Source organism: Rattus norvegicus, chromosome 7 (genome assembly GCF_036323735.1).
Source record: "Rattus norvegicus strain BN/NHsdMcwi chromosome 7, GRCr8, whole genome shotgun sequence".
Taxonomy (NCBI): domain Eukaryota; kingdom Metazoa; phylum Chordata; class Mammalia; order Rodentia; family Muridae; genus Rattus; species Rattus norvegicus.
This window is the reverse complement of record NC_086025.1, coordinates 45,575,618-45,589,486: the sequence shown is the minus strand read 5'-3', so window position 1 is coordinate 45,589,486 and position 13,869 is coordinate 45,575,618. Positions and strand designations below refer to the sequence as shown.

At 45.2% G+C, this 13,869-nt stretch overlaps 1 protein-coding gene across 3 annotated transcripts in view; it reads right to left on the bottom strand.

Annotated features, from left to right (window-relative positions):
* Positions 1–13,869, bottom strand: part of Pawr (pro-apoptotic WT1 regulator) — an 80,013-nt gene that overhangs the window by 22,006 nt on the left and 44,138 nt on the right. For all 3 annotated transcript variants that reach the window (XM_006241317.5, XM_039079857.2, NM_033485.3), the window contains one exon: positions 7,313–7,444. In XM_006241317.5, the coding sequence (XP_006241379.1) occupies positions 7,313–7,444 (132 nt within the window). The remainder of the gene's footprint in view (positions 1–7,312; positions 7,445–13,869) is intronic.

Below are 13,869 nucleotides of genomic sequence, written 5' to 3'. Positions count from 1 at the left end.
CTCCTGCTGGCCCGAGTCCAAATCTCAGCACCCAAATGGCAGCTCATAACCACCCATATAATCCGGGTTCCAGGGGAGTGGACGCCCTTTTCTGGCCTCCGTTGGCACTTCAATGCACACATACACAAATAAAAAGAGTATAGCTAAAAATAAGACATAGGAAAAGTACATACTGCAATGAGCCTAAGCCACAAACATAAAAAAGAAACAGATTTCTGAACATTAATATTAACTATAAGGGTGGACAATTACTGTGCAAATAAGTAGGCAGTAACTGTGATCAGTCTGGGCTATCATCAAACTTCAGTGATGAGCCCTTCTAAAAGTGATAATAGCATTAAGTCCAGGAGGTTTATATAATTCAGTAATCTCAGGTCCCATTAAAGTGAAGGAATGAGCTCACTTCCTAAAGTGACCAGTTCTACAGCAGACACTGAAGACTGACTTCGGCTGACAACCCAGCATAGGCATAGCAACCTGGGCAAGAGTCCAGCGCTCTGTCAGGAGGAACAACTAAGCCACCTTCCAATCTTCCAACCAGACATGCCACTGGGCAGCCGAGACCCGAGGTTCAGGTTTCTTGCCATGCCTAACAGGAAGCAGCAGCAATGCCCATTGTACTGTGGGATTACCCAGCAGAAGTGGGCAGAGTCACCGGCACAGCAGGTTTGCCATGTAAAGTTGGTGGGATATAAAAATCTTTATCAACTTCTCCCATATGTACTAACTATTCCCATATAGTCTCGCTAAAACAGTATAAGCCACCAAAGGTTGATGGCCTTATCTCACTGTCTCATTTTTTATTCCTTGTTTCTTAAGTAAAATATGAGCTTCTGGAAGCTTGTCCCCCGCCCGCGTCCCAGAATCTAGAGAAATCACTTTCCTAACAATCTGATGATACAGAAAAGAAAATTAAAACCAACTATAACAATAAAACCCCAAGCCCTTGGGAAGTTACTAGTGGTAAAAATAAGCAGGTGACACGATCTAGGAGTGTCTGGGTGGGCTTGACCCCAGGAACAGAAAGAATTCTGAGCTACTTGTGCAGGCGTCCCCTGTGGTGGCTAATGTGACGTTAACTTCCCTTGCCTTGGTGTCAGCATACAGAGAGAACAGCAAAACCTTGGCCAACAAATGTTTGAGACATTCCTTTTCCCTCTGTTATTAAAAAGGCACCGTCTGAAATGAAGAAGGCCAGTGTTTGCTTTTATGCAGTAATTAAGGAAAACAGATTCTCTATTTATAAAAGCACGCTTATCTCCTGAGGGGAAAAACAGGGGAGAACAGATTTGAAAACTCGAGCTACCCGTGTAAGCACAACATGATTCTTTTATAATTGGGGGTGGGGTGGGGTGTGTGTTCACGGTTCCTCCACATATGACTAGAACGCTACAAACATGTAAACTTCTTCCCTAGAATTCCTAGCTAGAAATCTCACTGCCATGGCCACCAAAGAGTCCCACGCAAAGGAGCTTACTGACTTTATAGTGAGGGACCTTGGTCAGTAACTAGCGGTGAGTCCTGCTGAACTTGACAAGTGCCCTCTATATGTGAACTAGCCTTCCGGGGCTTGTATTTCTCTGATTTTATTTCACATTTATTCCCATCTGTTTACCACAGGATCTCCACCACCTCTGCTTGTGAGGACTGTGTTCATGAGATTCCCACAAAGCAAGGGTTTTACTAAACTTACAGAAACCAGTTTGTGCTTTGCCGAGTCTTTGCAGCTCTGCACAGTATCCCTGAAGCAGCAGCGGACACTACCCTTGCAAGGAAGATTACCACAGAACGGTAGACTTTCAATCTGCTGTAGGAGACCTGGGGTTTCAAAGGATCTCGTTACACAGTCCCTAGGACTTCCACAACCAGGATCAGGTTCAACCCTACCTGCTACCAGCAGTTTTGATGGAGACTTTCTCTGCTTTTTACACACTCCGGCTTCCTGTAAGTAAACAGGGCACAACCCAAAATGTCGGCCAATTCCTCTGTCATCTTTTCCTCTGTAGTCTTTAGAAATCCTCAAGCAGATCAGGAAAGGGAAAGGTCGGGAAAGGCTACAGAGGTTCAGGTTGAGGAGAGTCACGAGCAAGTGCAGCGGTCGGCCATTATGAACTAGATTCCTCTGCTCTGCCTTGGGACAAATGAGGTCTGAATGTGAGCTGACTTTGAACCTTGTGACTTTTCAGTGAGCTGAGACTGGGAGTAAAAATTACTAATGTCCACTCAGGAGATGACACTGAGGAGAAACAGGTAAATCCTGCAAGTGACTTAGGTGGTTGCAGCTGGGTACTTTTCCCCCCTTTTAATCTTGGAAATGCTGTGTGCATTTTCAACCCAAAAGCTTTTCTCTGAATCTATTCAAAGCAAAGAATTCAAAACAAATGGTTCAATACATACAGCTGTCATCACTGTTACTTATGAGAGTAGAAGACTTTAACCACTGATGATTAGCATTAATGGCTAATTTGTGCTAATTAAATGTTTAGAAAGAAAATTCTGTTACTGAAAATGGGTTCATTGTATTGTTTGTTTGCTAGCTTTAGGGCAGAGTCCAGTGTTTTCTAGGCCAGCTTCTAACGGTCTGTATGGAGACTGGCCCTGAATCCCCAGTGTGCTGGGACTACCAACCCTTGCAACCATACTTGACTTGAAATTTTTAAATATCAAAAATAAAAAAGTTCACACTAAAGCATCTACAAAGGTTATTTAAGGAATATGAAAACTCCAAACATAAGCTGGGTGGTGCTGGCCCACACCTTTAATTCCAGCCCTTGGGAGGCAGAGGCAGGTGAATTACTGAGTTCTGGGCCAGACAAGCCTACAGAGTGAGTCCCAGCCAGCCAGGGCTACACAGAGAAAGCTTAGCTCAAAAGAAGAAGAAGAAGAGGAGGAGGAGGAGGAGGAGGAGGAGGAGGAGGAAGAGGAAGAGGAAGAGGAAGAGGAAGAGGAGGAGGAGGAGGAGGAAGAGGAAGAGGAAGAGGAGGAGGAGGAGGAGGAGGAGGAGGAAGAGGAAGAGGAGGAGGAGGAGGAGAAAGGGAGGAGGAGGAAGGGAGGAGGAAGAAGGGAGGAGGAAGAAGGGAGGAGGAGGAGGAAGGGAGGAGGAAGAAGGGAGGAGGAGGAGGGAGGGAGGGAGGAAGGAAGGAAGGAAGGAAGGAAGGAAGGAAGGAAGGAAGGAAAACCCAAACACACACGGAGTACTTCCCGCACTAGGATTTTATGATGTATGTGCAAAGTAATGTATTCAAGGCTTCAGGGTTTTCCACTATATTCTGCATTGTTTTTAACAGGAAAAAAAGGTAAGAGAAGCAACTTTAGAGGAGTCAAAAATGGAATATTCTGCATCTGTGAAAAGCAATGCAGATGCCCCGTGTGGACTACTGCAGAAGTCTGTCTACAGTGTCAGTTGAAAGAGTGTGATATAAATAGCCCAGACACAATACTTCAGGGACAACAGTGTTAGGTGGCCTTTCATAAATGTGACAAATACCTGACAACTCCAGAGGCCCTGGACTTAAACTCATACCATTCTGGAAGTTTGGGCCCCTGGTGGGCGGGCTCCATGCTATCGGCCTGTGGCGAAGCAGAGCTTCATGGGAAGAGGGCATAGCTGCTTATTTCGTAGTAGTCAAAGACAGGGCTCCTTTCGGACTAGAAACTATATCCCATCAATGCCACTGAATCATGTACCCACCAACAGAACAACCAAGCACTGCTGTGGGACAAGCCTCTAGCGAGCATGCTGTTTTTGAAGAGCATTTCATACCCCAAAAGAGGCCGCTGGATGGATGGGTGGATGTATATAGATGGACAGATGAACTGACAGAGACAGCTTTCATTGGTAGCTACATGTAGAAAAGAAATACTGACATAAACCCCACACTGTTGTTATGCCTTTTAAATTTTGGGCTATGTGATCATATACCTTCAAAAATTAAAAGGGTAAGATCTAAGAGTTTATAGAAAACAGCAGGCCATAAAGGAATCTATCAACCACATTTTGCACCTTTTTAAATGTTCTATCATTTTCTAAATGTAATTAAATCAGAAAATGATCACTTAAACAGCAAGCAGGACCATATTTAAAAGCTGTATGCAGCCATTATCTAAAAATAAGAGCATCTGAATCTTCATTTTCAATTGCCATCATATGGGCTACATTAAAAAATTAAACCAGGGGGTTGGGGATTTAGCTCAGCGGTAGAGCACTTGCCTAGCAAGCGCAAGGCCTGGGTTCGGTCCCCAGCTCCGAAAAAAAAGAAAAAAGAAAAAAAAAATTAAACCAGAAATAAAATATTCTAACCACTCACAAAGCCAAACCCAGACTGTATTTGCAGCCCTCGTTTCAAAAGACCCGCTTCCCTGAGTGGCTCAGATTTGGTGACAATGCTAAGCCTTTCTCTGTGTCTATTAAAATAAAACCAATGATGTTAAGACTGTCCTTCTCGCTCCCGTCTCCCCCACACCACTCCCGAAGATGCTGGTGTGGTAAATAACTATTCTTTAGGAGTAACGGGGACAGTGAATTAAGACTGTAGCTCAGAGAGATATCAACTAAGGGGACAGCATTTCCAGTTCTCCCTGACACCTCTGATGAGGTGATTAGGGGCCCATGGAGAGGACTTAGCGCCACTCTCATGCTAAGCAAACAGCCTGGCAAAATACATTTGAAGCCAAGGTCACCAGCAAGCGACCAACCTTTAATCCCAATTACTAACAAAACAAATAGACAGACAGAAACTGAAGAAACAAAGTGTATGCCTGGGAAGGGCTCAGAATAGTTAAACGAAGACAGATGTGTTGGGGCAGCAAGCTCTTGGAGGGCCAGCTCAGCCAGAAGTCCATGCTGGTGTGCACACACTGGAAACAAGTAGGCTGCAGCAGACAGCCTTTTCCTACAGAAAGAAATCAGCCTCTGTCTACAGACATTGTCTGAGGTTATTTATGTTAGTATGCTTCCCTTCTCAAACTGTCCAGAGCAGAAGCGCGAGGACTGAAAACCAGGTCTAGACTGTCAATTAAAATGGTGTATTTTCTCCATCACACCACAGTGAGTTAAACCTTCCCAAACTGTTGGGAAGCCACCATTGAAAGAAGGTCAGGTTTAATTTCAATTTTATTAAACACAAAGTACAGAGGTACTTTATGTTTTATGACCAGCACAAACTGTTGAGAGCAACAGTGCTGTTAGTATTGTAACAGGCTCTGTTTTCCACAGAGCCACGATGGTCATCACAGTAATAGCAACTTGGAGGACTGAGGGGGAAGATGAACCTCATCACTGAATCTCTGTGTCAGTGACTTCAGCCTTTGGGAAGAGAGAAGTTTGTATCTGTGTTTCTTAGCCACCTCAGGTCAGTCTGCCTCCCTCCGTCACATGTCTCTGGAATGGTGCAGAAGAGCAAATGTGTGTGTGGTGGTCTGAATAGGCCTCCCCCATAGACTCCTTTGTGAGTGCTTGGCCCATAGGCTGTGGTACTATTAGGAGGTGTGGCCTTATTGAAGTGGGCGTGACCTTGCTGGAGGAAGTGTGTCACTGTGGGGGATTGTGTTGAGTCTCCTTTGCTCAAGCTACACCCAGTGTGGCACACGGTCTCTTCTGCTGCCTGTGGATCAAGATGTAGGACTCTCAGTTCCTTCAGCACCATGTCTGCCCACATACCACCCTGGTTTCTGCCAAGAAGATGATGGACTAAACCTCTGAAGCTGTAAGTCAGCCCCAGTTAAATGGTTGCCTTTATACGAGTTGCCGGGGCCATGATGTCCCTTCCCAGCACTAAAACGCAAGGACAGTATGTATTTAATCCTTTTGTCAGTTAAGACTGTGTGCAGTCCTCTGATGCCTTATAAAGTCATGTAATCATAAAATTAATGCAGAAAATCAAGCTAGGGGCTGGAGATGTGGCTCAACTGGTAGACTGCTGGCTTACCAAGCCTGAAGGCCTACGGTCAATTACCAGCACAGCACAAGCTGGGCGTGGTGTTGCACACCTGCAGACTAGTGCTCAGCTGTGAGGAAGGAAGAGCAGAGGTTCAAGGCCATCCTTGCTACGGGGGAATGGATGGGAGGGGAGGGGAAGGAGGGGAGGAAGGAAGGGAAAGAGACTGGAACTCTGAAAGGACATGATCTTGGGATAGCATCTGTGATGATAGCACTGGAAAGGCAGAGACAGGAGGATCACGACTTTGAGGCCAACCTGGGGTTACATGGCAAGTTCAAGGCTAGCCTAGGCTACATAGCAAGACCCTGTTCTCCAAAATGAATAAGGTGGGTATGGTGGTACATGCTTATAATCCTAGTCCACGATCCAGCCTAGTCTACTTGGCAAATACTAGGACACCGAAAAGGCCTGTCTCAAACAGAAGTGGACATCATCTGGGGTGAGCTACGTATCTTTTGACCTGTGCAGGAATAAACAAGTGTGGAGAGAGAAATAGAAGGGCTGGGAAGAGAGGAGGAGAGGGAAGACGGGAGAGGTAGGGAGAGCGGGGAGTGGAAGGATAGACAGGCAGACTTAAAAGGTCACAAAAAATATCAAGGCTGGGACAAATTATAGCAATAATATTTCAAGACACACTTCACATAACTGATTCCAAAGACAGGAGACACATCAGGACCATGGATTCTGTCCTTAGAAGCAAGAAAAAATAATCTATGGAGTGATTTGTTTCATAGTCAAAGTGAGCAACTAAAGTAAAACTGAATTAGGTTTTACTTCCAGAAGTACTTTTAGAAAGTATTTATACTTTATGACATTACATGCATTGGTGTGTGAGGGTGTCAGATTCCCTAGAACTGGAGTTACGGACAGTTGTGAGCCACCACGTGGTTGCTGAGAATTGAATCTAGGAACTCTGGAAGAGCAGACAGTGCTCTTAACCACTGAGCCATCTCTCCAGCCCTCCCAAAATATTTTAAACTACACAGAAATGCAAGTGTTTCTGGGAACTCTTAACATGACACTGTTGACAGCACTGCACTGTGTATAATACTGTATCCCGTCTCAACAGCTGGTGGGAGAAACCAGGTCACTCTCTTTACTCTATGCAGTTATGATCCAAAAGTCAGCCTAGGACAGAACGGGACACTCTGCTCAACCATTTAATTCTTACTTTTTGTAACAAGAAAATTACCATTTTTCTTGGTTATTTTTACAACCGATGTTACCTAAACCCAGTCAGTCAATAATAGTCTTTTTCTCAGGGATGGGTCAGTAAGGAGTTGGACAGCAGGAGATCAGTGGTTAACCCCACAGGAAATGATCAAGAGCCATCTAAATAGCCTGGGCCTTCCCCGGTCGTTTTCAATGCTCACCTGGGGCAGGTAGGAGGTTCCTGGATCTGGGAGGCTCGCAGCTTCATTCTGGATGGTGTTCTGCTGTGTGATAGCATCCTCTCGCTTCCGTTCCTTCTGTCCTGCTTCGTCATCTTCGTACTCATCTAAGCACTGAAAGGAAGAACAGTCTCCGTCATATTCTCCCCCAGAGCAGCATATCTCCTCTCAAAGGTCTAATTACACATGGCAAGGATATGGCTCAGTTGGTCCCTGCCGTTCATTCCACATGGAGACCCAGGGTTGCCTTAAGCAGGGGCATTCTGCAAAGGGCAACACTATAAGCACAGAAATTATAGTTCAGTAAAGAAGGTAGGGGTGTGTGTGTGTGTGTGTGTGTGTGTGTGTGTGTGTATGTGTTAGTAATAAGGTCATCTACCTTCACACTGCCTGTGAGAATATAGAGAATATTTTCACATGGGAGTGTAGGAAGGCTCTGGAACAAGCAGTAATTTAAAGACTGGTATAAGGGTTGCGGATTTGGCTCAGTGGTAGAGCGCTTGCCTAGCAAGCGCAAGGCCCTGGGTCCGGTCCCCCCCCCCCCCAAAAAGAGAGAGAGAGAGAGAGAGAGAGAGAGGGAGAGAGAGAGAGAGAGAGAGAGAGAGAGAGAGAGAGAGAGAAGTCTGAACAGAAAGGTGTTATAGGACTTGAAACAGCAATATACGACCAAAATTTGGGGAAGTTGGGGGTGGGGGCAGGAATAATAATTAAGTACAAATGAACAAGAGAATAAAAATGGAAAGACTAAGAAACAAAATCAATAATTTGAGTTCAGAAAATAAAACATAAATCCTAGGTAAAGAAAAAAAAATCACCATCAACAAAAGAAACCCAGTATGTGGCACAAAACTGCCCATTAATCCTAATGGGGAAAAGACTCTAAGGAGTTTAAGGGTTAAAAACTTTTCTTAAACCAACAGAGACTATCATGTTTAGTGAAAACCAACAACATTCAAGAGTAAAAGCAGACTCAGGATAGTAAAGTCCTCCAGCATGGTTGCTCTGGAACTGCTGGGTAACAAAGCAGCTCAGAAGACTACAGGGCGCGAGTGTGAGAAAGGGAACAACTGTCACCATTTTATTTATGATTACTTTTAAACTGTAAATGAAAGGTGTTAATCATTGCATTCCTTAAGACTTCTTTTCGATCAACATGAGGAATAAATACTCTCCCAGTACAACAGCAGTGTACTTGAAGCATTGTCAACCCTCATGGACAGATGAGGCTAGGAAGTGAGAGAAAGAGAGTCAGGGTGAGGCCCGGGCACTTTTGGCGCACACCTTTAAACCCAGCTCTCAGGAGGTAGACGCGGGTGGATCTACAAAGCAAGTTCCAGGACAGCCAAGGCTACACAGAGAAACCATGTCTTGAAAAACAGAAAGAAGGCAGGCAGGCAGGCAGGCAGGCAGGCAGGCAGGCAGGCAGGCAGAAATCAATCAATCCGTGGAGAATGAATGAGTAGTCTCACTGTGGTCTTCTGCTCTGTTAGCATCCACGAGGCTCATTCTCCACATCTAAACAGCCAACGTCCCTGAGCACTGATATATCATATAGCATGGAGCTTAAGGTCAGAACCCTAGGTCACAAGTGTGTACAGATGGAGAGCCCATGTGGACTGAGGAAAGGGCTGGTTGCCATGAGCTCTCTGAACACTGGGTGTGCTTCTGTCTGTGCTTAGTCCCATCTTCTGAGACCCAGCACCTCAGCTACCTTGTCCTTTGTGCCACCCCCTCTCCTAATAACTGACGACCACCCTTTCCCTTAGTAACCAAAGACCATTCCCACCCCACCCCTGCTAGCAAATTAAAAACAAAAGTGAAGAATCCAGTACATGCTTGATAATGCGTCACCAAGATGCACCAAATTGAGAAGGCAAGTAACCCACACTGAGGCTCTTCCTGTTCTCCCCTTGGCCCAGCTTTTTACCTGCTTCCTGGGCACCTACTGCACCACACATGGCATCTCTGTGGGAGAACGCACCTCACATTACAGGTTTGCTGGCCGTCGCCTAGCTTTGAGGTCAGAATGACACAGGGAACCTAGGAGAGGTCCTCTCCTGGGCCTCTGTGTACATCCACACACAAGTGCCACACAACACACAGGAAGAAAATACAAATGAAATTTCACTCTTCTTGAATTTAAATCACCCTGAAGTCTCATGAGTCCATGACAAGTACTTCAGCTGTGGTCAGTGTGTCCTGTCACCAGATCTCAGGACAAAACTCTAGCAAGTCATCTAAACAACAACATTCAATGATGAGAACGCTCTATTGCATGTTTCAACAAAAATAATAGACTTGGGTAGCTTTTGAACAACAAGATGGCATTTCCCCTAATTATTAAATCAATCAGCCATGTTATAAAAAACCTTTAATAACAGAGACGAAAAACTCTTCCTCTGCTTATCCTTCTATTCGTGTGCTACAAATCTTCCTACAGGATTCTCTCGAAGCAGGCGATGGGAGCTCTGCTTGGCACTGTGCTTACATGGCTTGCAGCACAGATCCTGCCTAATGGGCAGCACAGACTGTGACTACAGACACTGGGACTACAGACACGTCTCCTACCTGGCTGTGACTATAAGCAGCATAGATAGCTCTCTCTACCCACTTTTAGGTGTATCTGTAACTCTGATGGCTGTTAACTATGTGAACCATTTCTACCCCCCAAATCTTACAGAAGACTAGCTGATGGCAGCAGCGCGACTGTTACTATGACTATTTTACCTTCCTCTAAACACTTTAGGGAAGTAATTGTTTCAACGAACCTCAATCCGTAGGGTAGCATCTCTCACAATTTCATGGGCTTTAGGAATCTGTTTCCACGTCTGCATTTTCCTAGCCAGGATCTTCTAACGTTTGTTGTTTACATTCAGAGCATCAAAGCGGCTCCTTAGATAATGTAAAGACAGGCGTCTTTGTGTATAGTTACAATCTGTTCCTAGTTTGCCTTCCATTCTTCATTATGCATTGCTAAATCTTCCCCAGGCAATGTACCTTTCCCATTTGGACGCCTTGGTATCTTTCAATTAATGTATACATTATTCAGAGAAAATTCTTGATGACACGTGTCAGGGTATAACCTTGTAAAACGGGGACCATGTCAGTGCCTACAATAGCGGGTTATAGGTCTACAGGTTAGCAGTGAATTGAAAAGTAAGAAAATCAAAGTTTAAGTCATGGATAGACTTATAGCAAACACAGACAGAACAGACAAGGTAACAACACAGCTCCCACTTGTCACTAACGTACGTGGAATGCTTAAACAGGAAACTGAGGGAGGGGCACACAGGTGTGGCAATACTGATGGGACACAACGTAAGCAGAGGGACCCGAGGGACATAAGAAAGTTCTGGAGACTAATCCAAACTGATTAATGTAGACAGTCCAGGCACAGAAGCAGAGGGATCTAGCAGTGGTCTCTATTGTCTACTGTGACATACCCTTCTGCAATAAACAGAAACAGAAAAGGGCTAACATACACCAGAAGCTTAGAAAAAATCCTGGAAGATTAAGACGGATTAAATAAAAATGTGGAAGAATTTCCAAACAAGTGCTGAAGGTCTGGGACAGCAAGACATCCCTTAAGACTTCAATGGCACTAATTTATAGCATTTCTATTTTACACACACACACACACACACACACACACACACACACTAGCTGTTACTAATTAAAATTATATTAGTGTTAGTAGTGCAATTTTCCTTTGAAAACAAATTCACATTCATAGTTCAGCAAGTTTACTTATTTGTTTGTTTGTTTTTATTGTCTGCTCATTTTTTGAGGCAGGATCTTGCTTTGTAGCCCAGGCTAGCCTTGAGCTAGCAAACTGCCTGCTTCAGCCTCCTAAAGGCTGGTATCCTAGACACGCACTATCAGGCCTGACTGTCTCCTGGTGTTTTGGAATGTGGAGGAAGGTCAGTGCATATCTTTTTACTGTTCAGACAAGTTACTTGGAAGCAAGTCTCGACAGGCAGGACATTAAGTATGCAATTATATCTGAACATACCTTTCCTAACGGCGTCTTCCAGCAACATCTGACTTCAACCCCTCTGGCAGTTCTAAGTTACTGAATGAGTGCTGATTTTAGGTTAAACCTCTCTCTTCGGTGTTACATGCTTCATATGCTGCACGTTAATACCCACAACAAGCATGCTAGCCTAACAGACCTGTCTCGGTGCTTTCCAGTTTGGAGGTAAGTAAGCCTTGGTATTTTCAACCCCCAAATTCGTCCACATGAGCCACACGAGCAGATAAGACAGCACAGTAGGTGTTGCAATAAGGAAGGGGACATCTTAAGAAGACACTCGTGCACACACAATATGCAGAGGCACTCCTCCCTCGCATCTCTGACAGCTTTACCACCCACAGTGGACAGTCAACACCAGATGACTTCCACAGGGAGGGCTGCACTCCCAAAGCAGGAGGCTCAGGGCCAGCACAGAGAGTAAAGGCCCTAAAAGTGCATTTAGCTCTCAACGTGACCATACTGACACAGTCCAGCACACAAAGCCTTTCTTTGGCTATTCCGATGATAAAGGTGAGACACTGACCAGTTACTCTGAACTCCCCAGTAGATTGGACACGTCACCTAAGCTGTTGATGCTTCAGCTCTCTCAGCTAGTAAATGGAAACAGCAGCAGCTACCTCCCCACACCCTTACAAAGATGCACTCTGCGTGATTGGTCCACAGCGCCCCATCAACGTCGCACTACATGTGCTATAACTCCCAGCAGAGAACACTGAGGTCCACAGAAGTGTGTTCACAGCAATCCTGCTGCTGTTTTTCAACTTCTGGACTTGTGTTCGGTGCATTTCAACAGAAATCACCCCTTAACTTCTCTGTTAATCACTCGACCAATGTCCAGTTCTTCACAGAGCAGGCACTTTACATTAATTCACTTAATGAAAGCATGTCCTATGGTTTCAGATGTATAAAGTAAACCACCCCCTCCCCTCGCCCACTCTGAGTGATGACTCAGCAGATTCAGTGCCTGCTGTGCAAGCCTGAGTTCAGGTTCCCAGCAACCACACAAAAAGCCCAGCGTCCAGGCACATACCTGTACCCTCGATGTTGATGTGAGTGTGTGTCTGTCTGTGTGCGTGCGTGTGTGTGTGTGTGTGTGTGTGTGTGTGTGTGTGCGCGCGCGCGCGCGTGTGCGTGTGTGTAGGGTACAGTGGGGATGGAGGTTCTTTCGAGCTTTCTGGACACTCCAACCAAAACCAAGAAACTCTAGGTTCAGCCAAAAAGCCTGAAGTCTGTCTCAAAAAATAAGGAGGAGAGCAACAGAAGAAAAACTTCCGTCCCAGCACGGGGTCCTGACTGCCACACGTGCATACAGATACTGTCTGTACACGAACATAAAAATGTATACTAATTTTTCCCTTTCTTAGTTTTCTACAGTTTGACCCTTTCTCACAGGATCTCACTATGTCCCCAGGGCTGGCCCTGAGATCACCCGAACAGGCCAAGAGTAGAGAGCACGCCACAGACCCAGCTCAGGTGTTTACACCCTGACAAGTCCTCCCTGTGCTGTTTCTAACCTCACTCTGTCAAAAAGAATTTAATGTTCCCAAGGTAGAGAACTGACCCAAGGTTGATGTAGGGCTCTTTAGTCTCTACTCAACAATACCTAAAGAAACAGGAACCTAATAAATAAAAATGGATAAAAGTGGATAGTCCCTCACTTAATATTTAAGATATTAGCATAAAAATAAATGACTTTAAGAGAAAATGTTTGCTTAGTAATTCTTTCCTTTGGCCTCAAAATACAAAGTAAAACCCTTCTGTACAAAGAATTCCTTCGGAACCTACCTCAGCATTTACCCTGGGCAGTTTCAGTGAAGACTCTCCGGACAAACAGACCTGCAGCCTCTCACACACAGCATGAAGAAAGGGCACCCCCGTGGACACACTTCTCAAAGTGCAAGTGGTTAGAGTGGCCACTGCAGCACAACACTCCATCACACTGGTTGCCTTAAGTCAAGCTGTAGCTTAACACCGGCTGTGGAAGCCCTGAAACTTTAAGCCTTGTCTTTCCACTTTGGGTGGGAATGTTTGGGGAAAGAATCTGGTCACATTACATCTGCAGTCAACAGCAGAAGGCAGTGAATTAATGCATGCTGGTGCTCAGCTCAGCATTCTCCACACTGAAACAGTCCCAGATCTCCAGTGCAGGGAATGGTGTCGCCCACAGTGTGCAGGTCTCCCCACTAATGAAACTAACTCCCCCACAGATGCACCCCCAGCCCAACCTAACCTCCAACGCCTTGATTCTAGATGGTGTGAAGTAGTTTACAGTTTGAAACTGTCACAGGGACTGTGAGCGTGCTTCAGGAATGAGCTAAGAACTGCTCATGTGGTGGAAGCAGAGAAGGTTAAGCTGCAGCCTGAGGACCGCATGCCGAGATTTCTCCAAGTCTGTATGTTTTGCTGAGGATTCAAAAACATTTGAAAACCCACTGGCAGGATGATTTGTATACATACTTGGTCAGAAGGAATGACAGCTCAGAATCCGAGGGAGCTTAGCAATCAC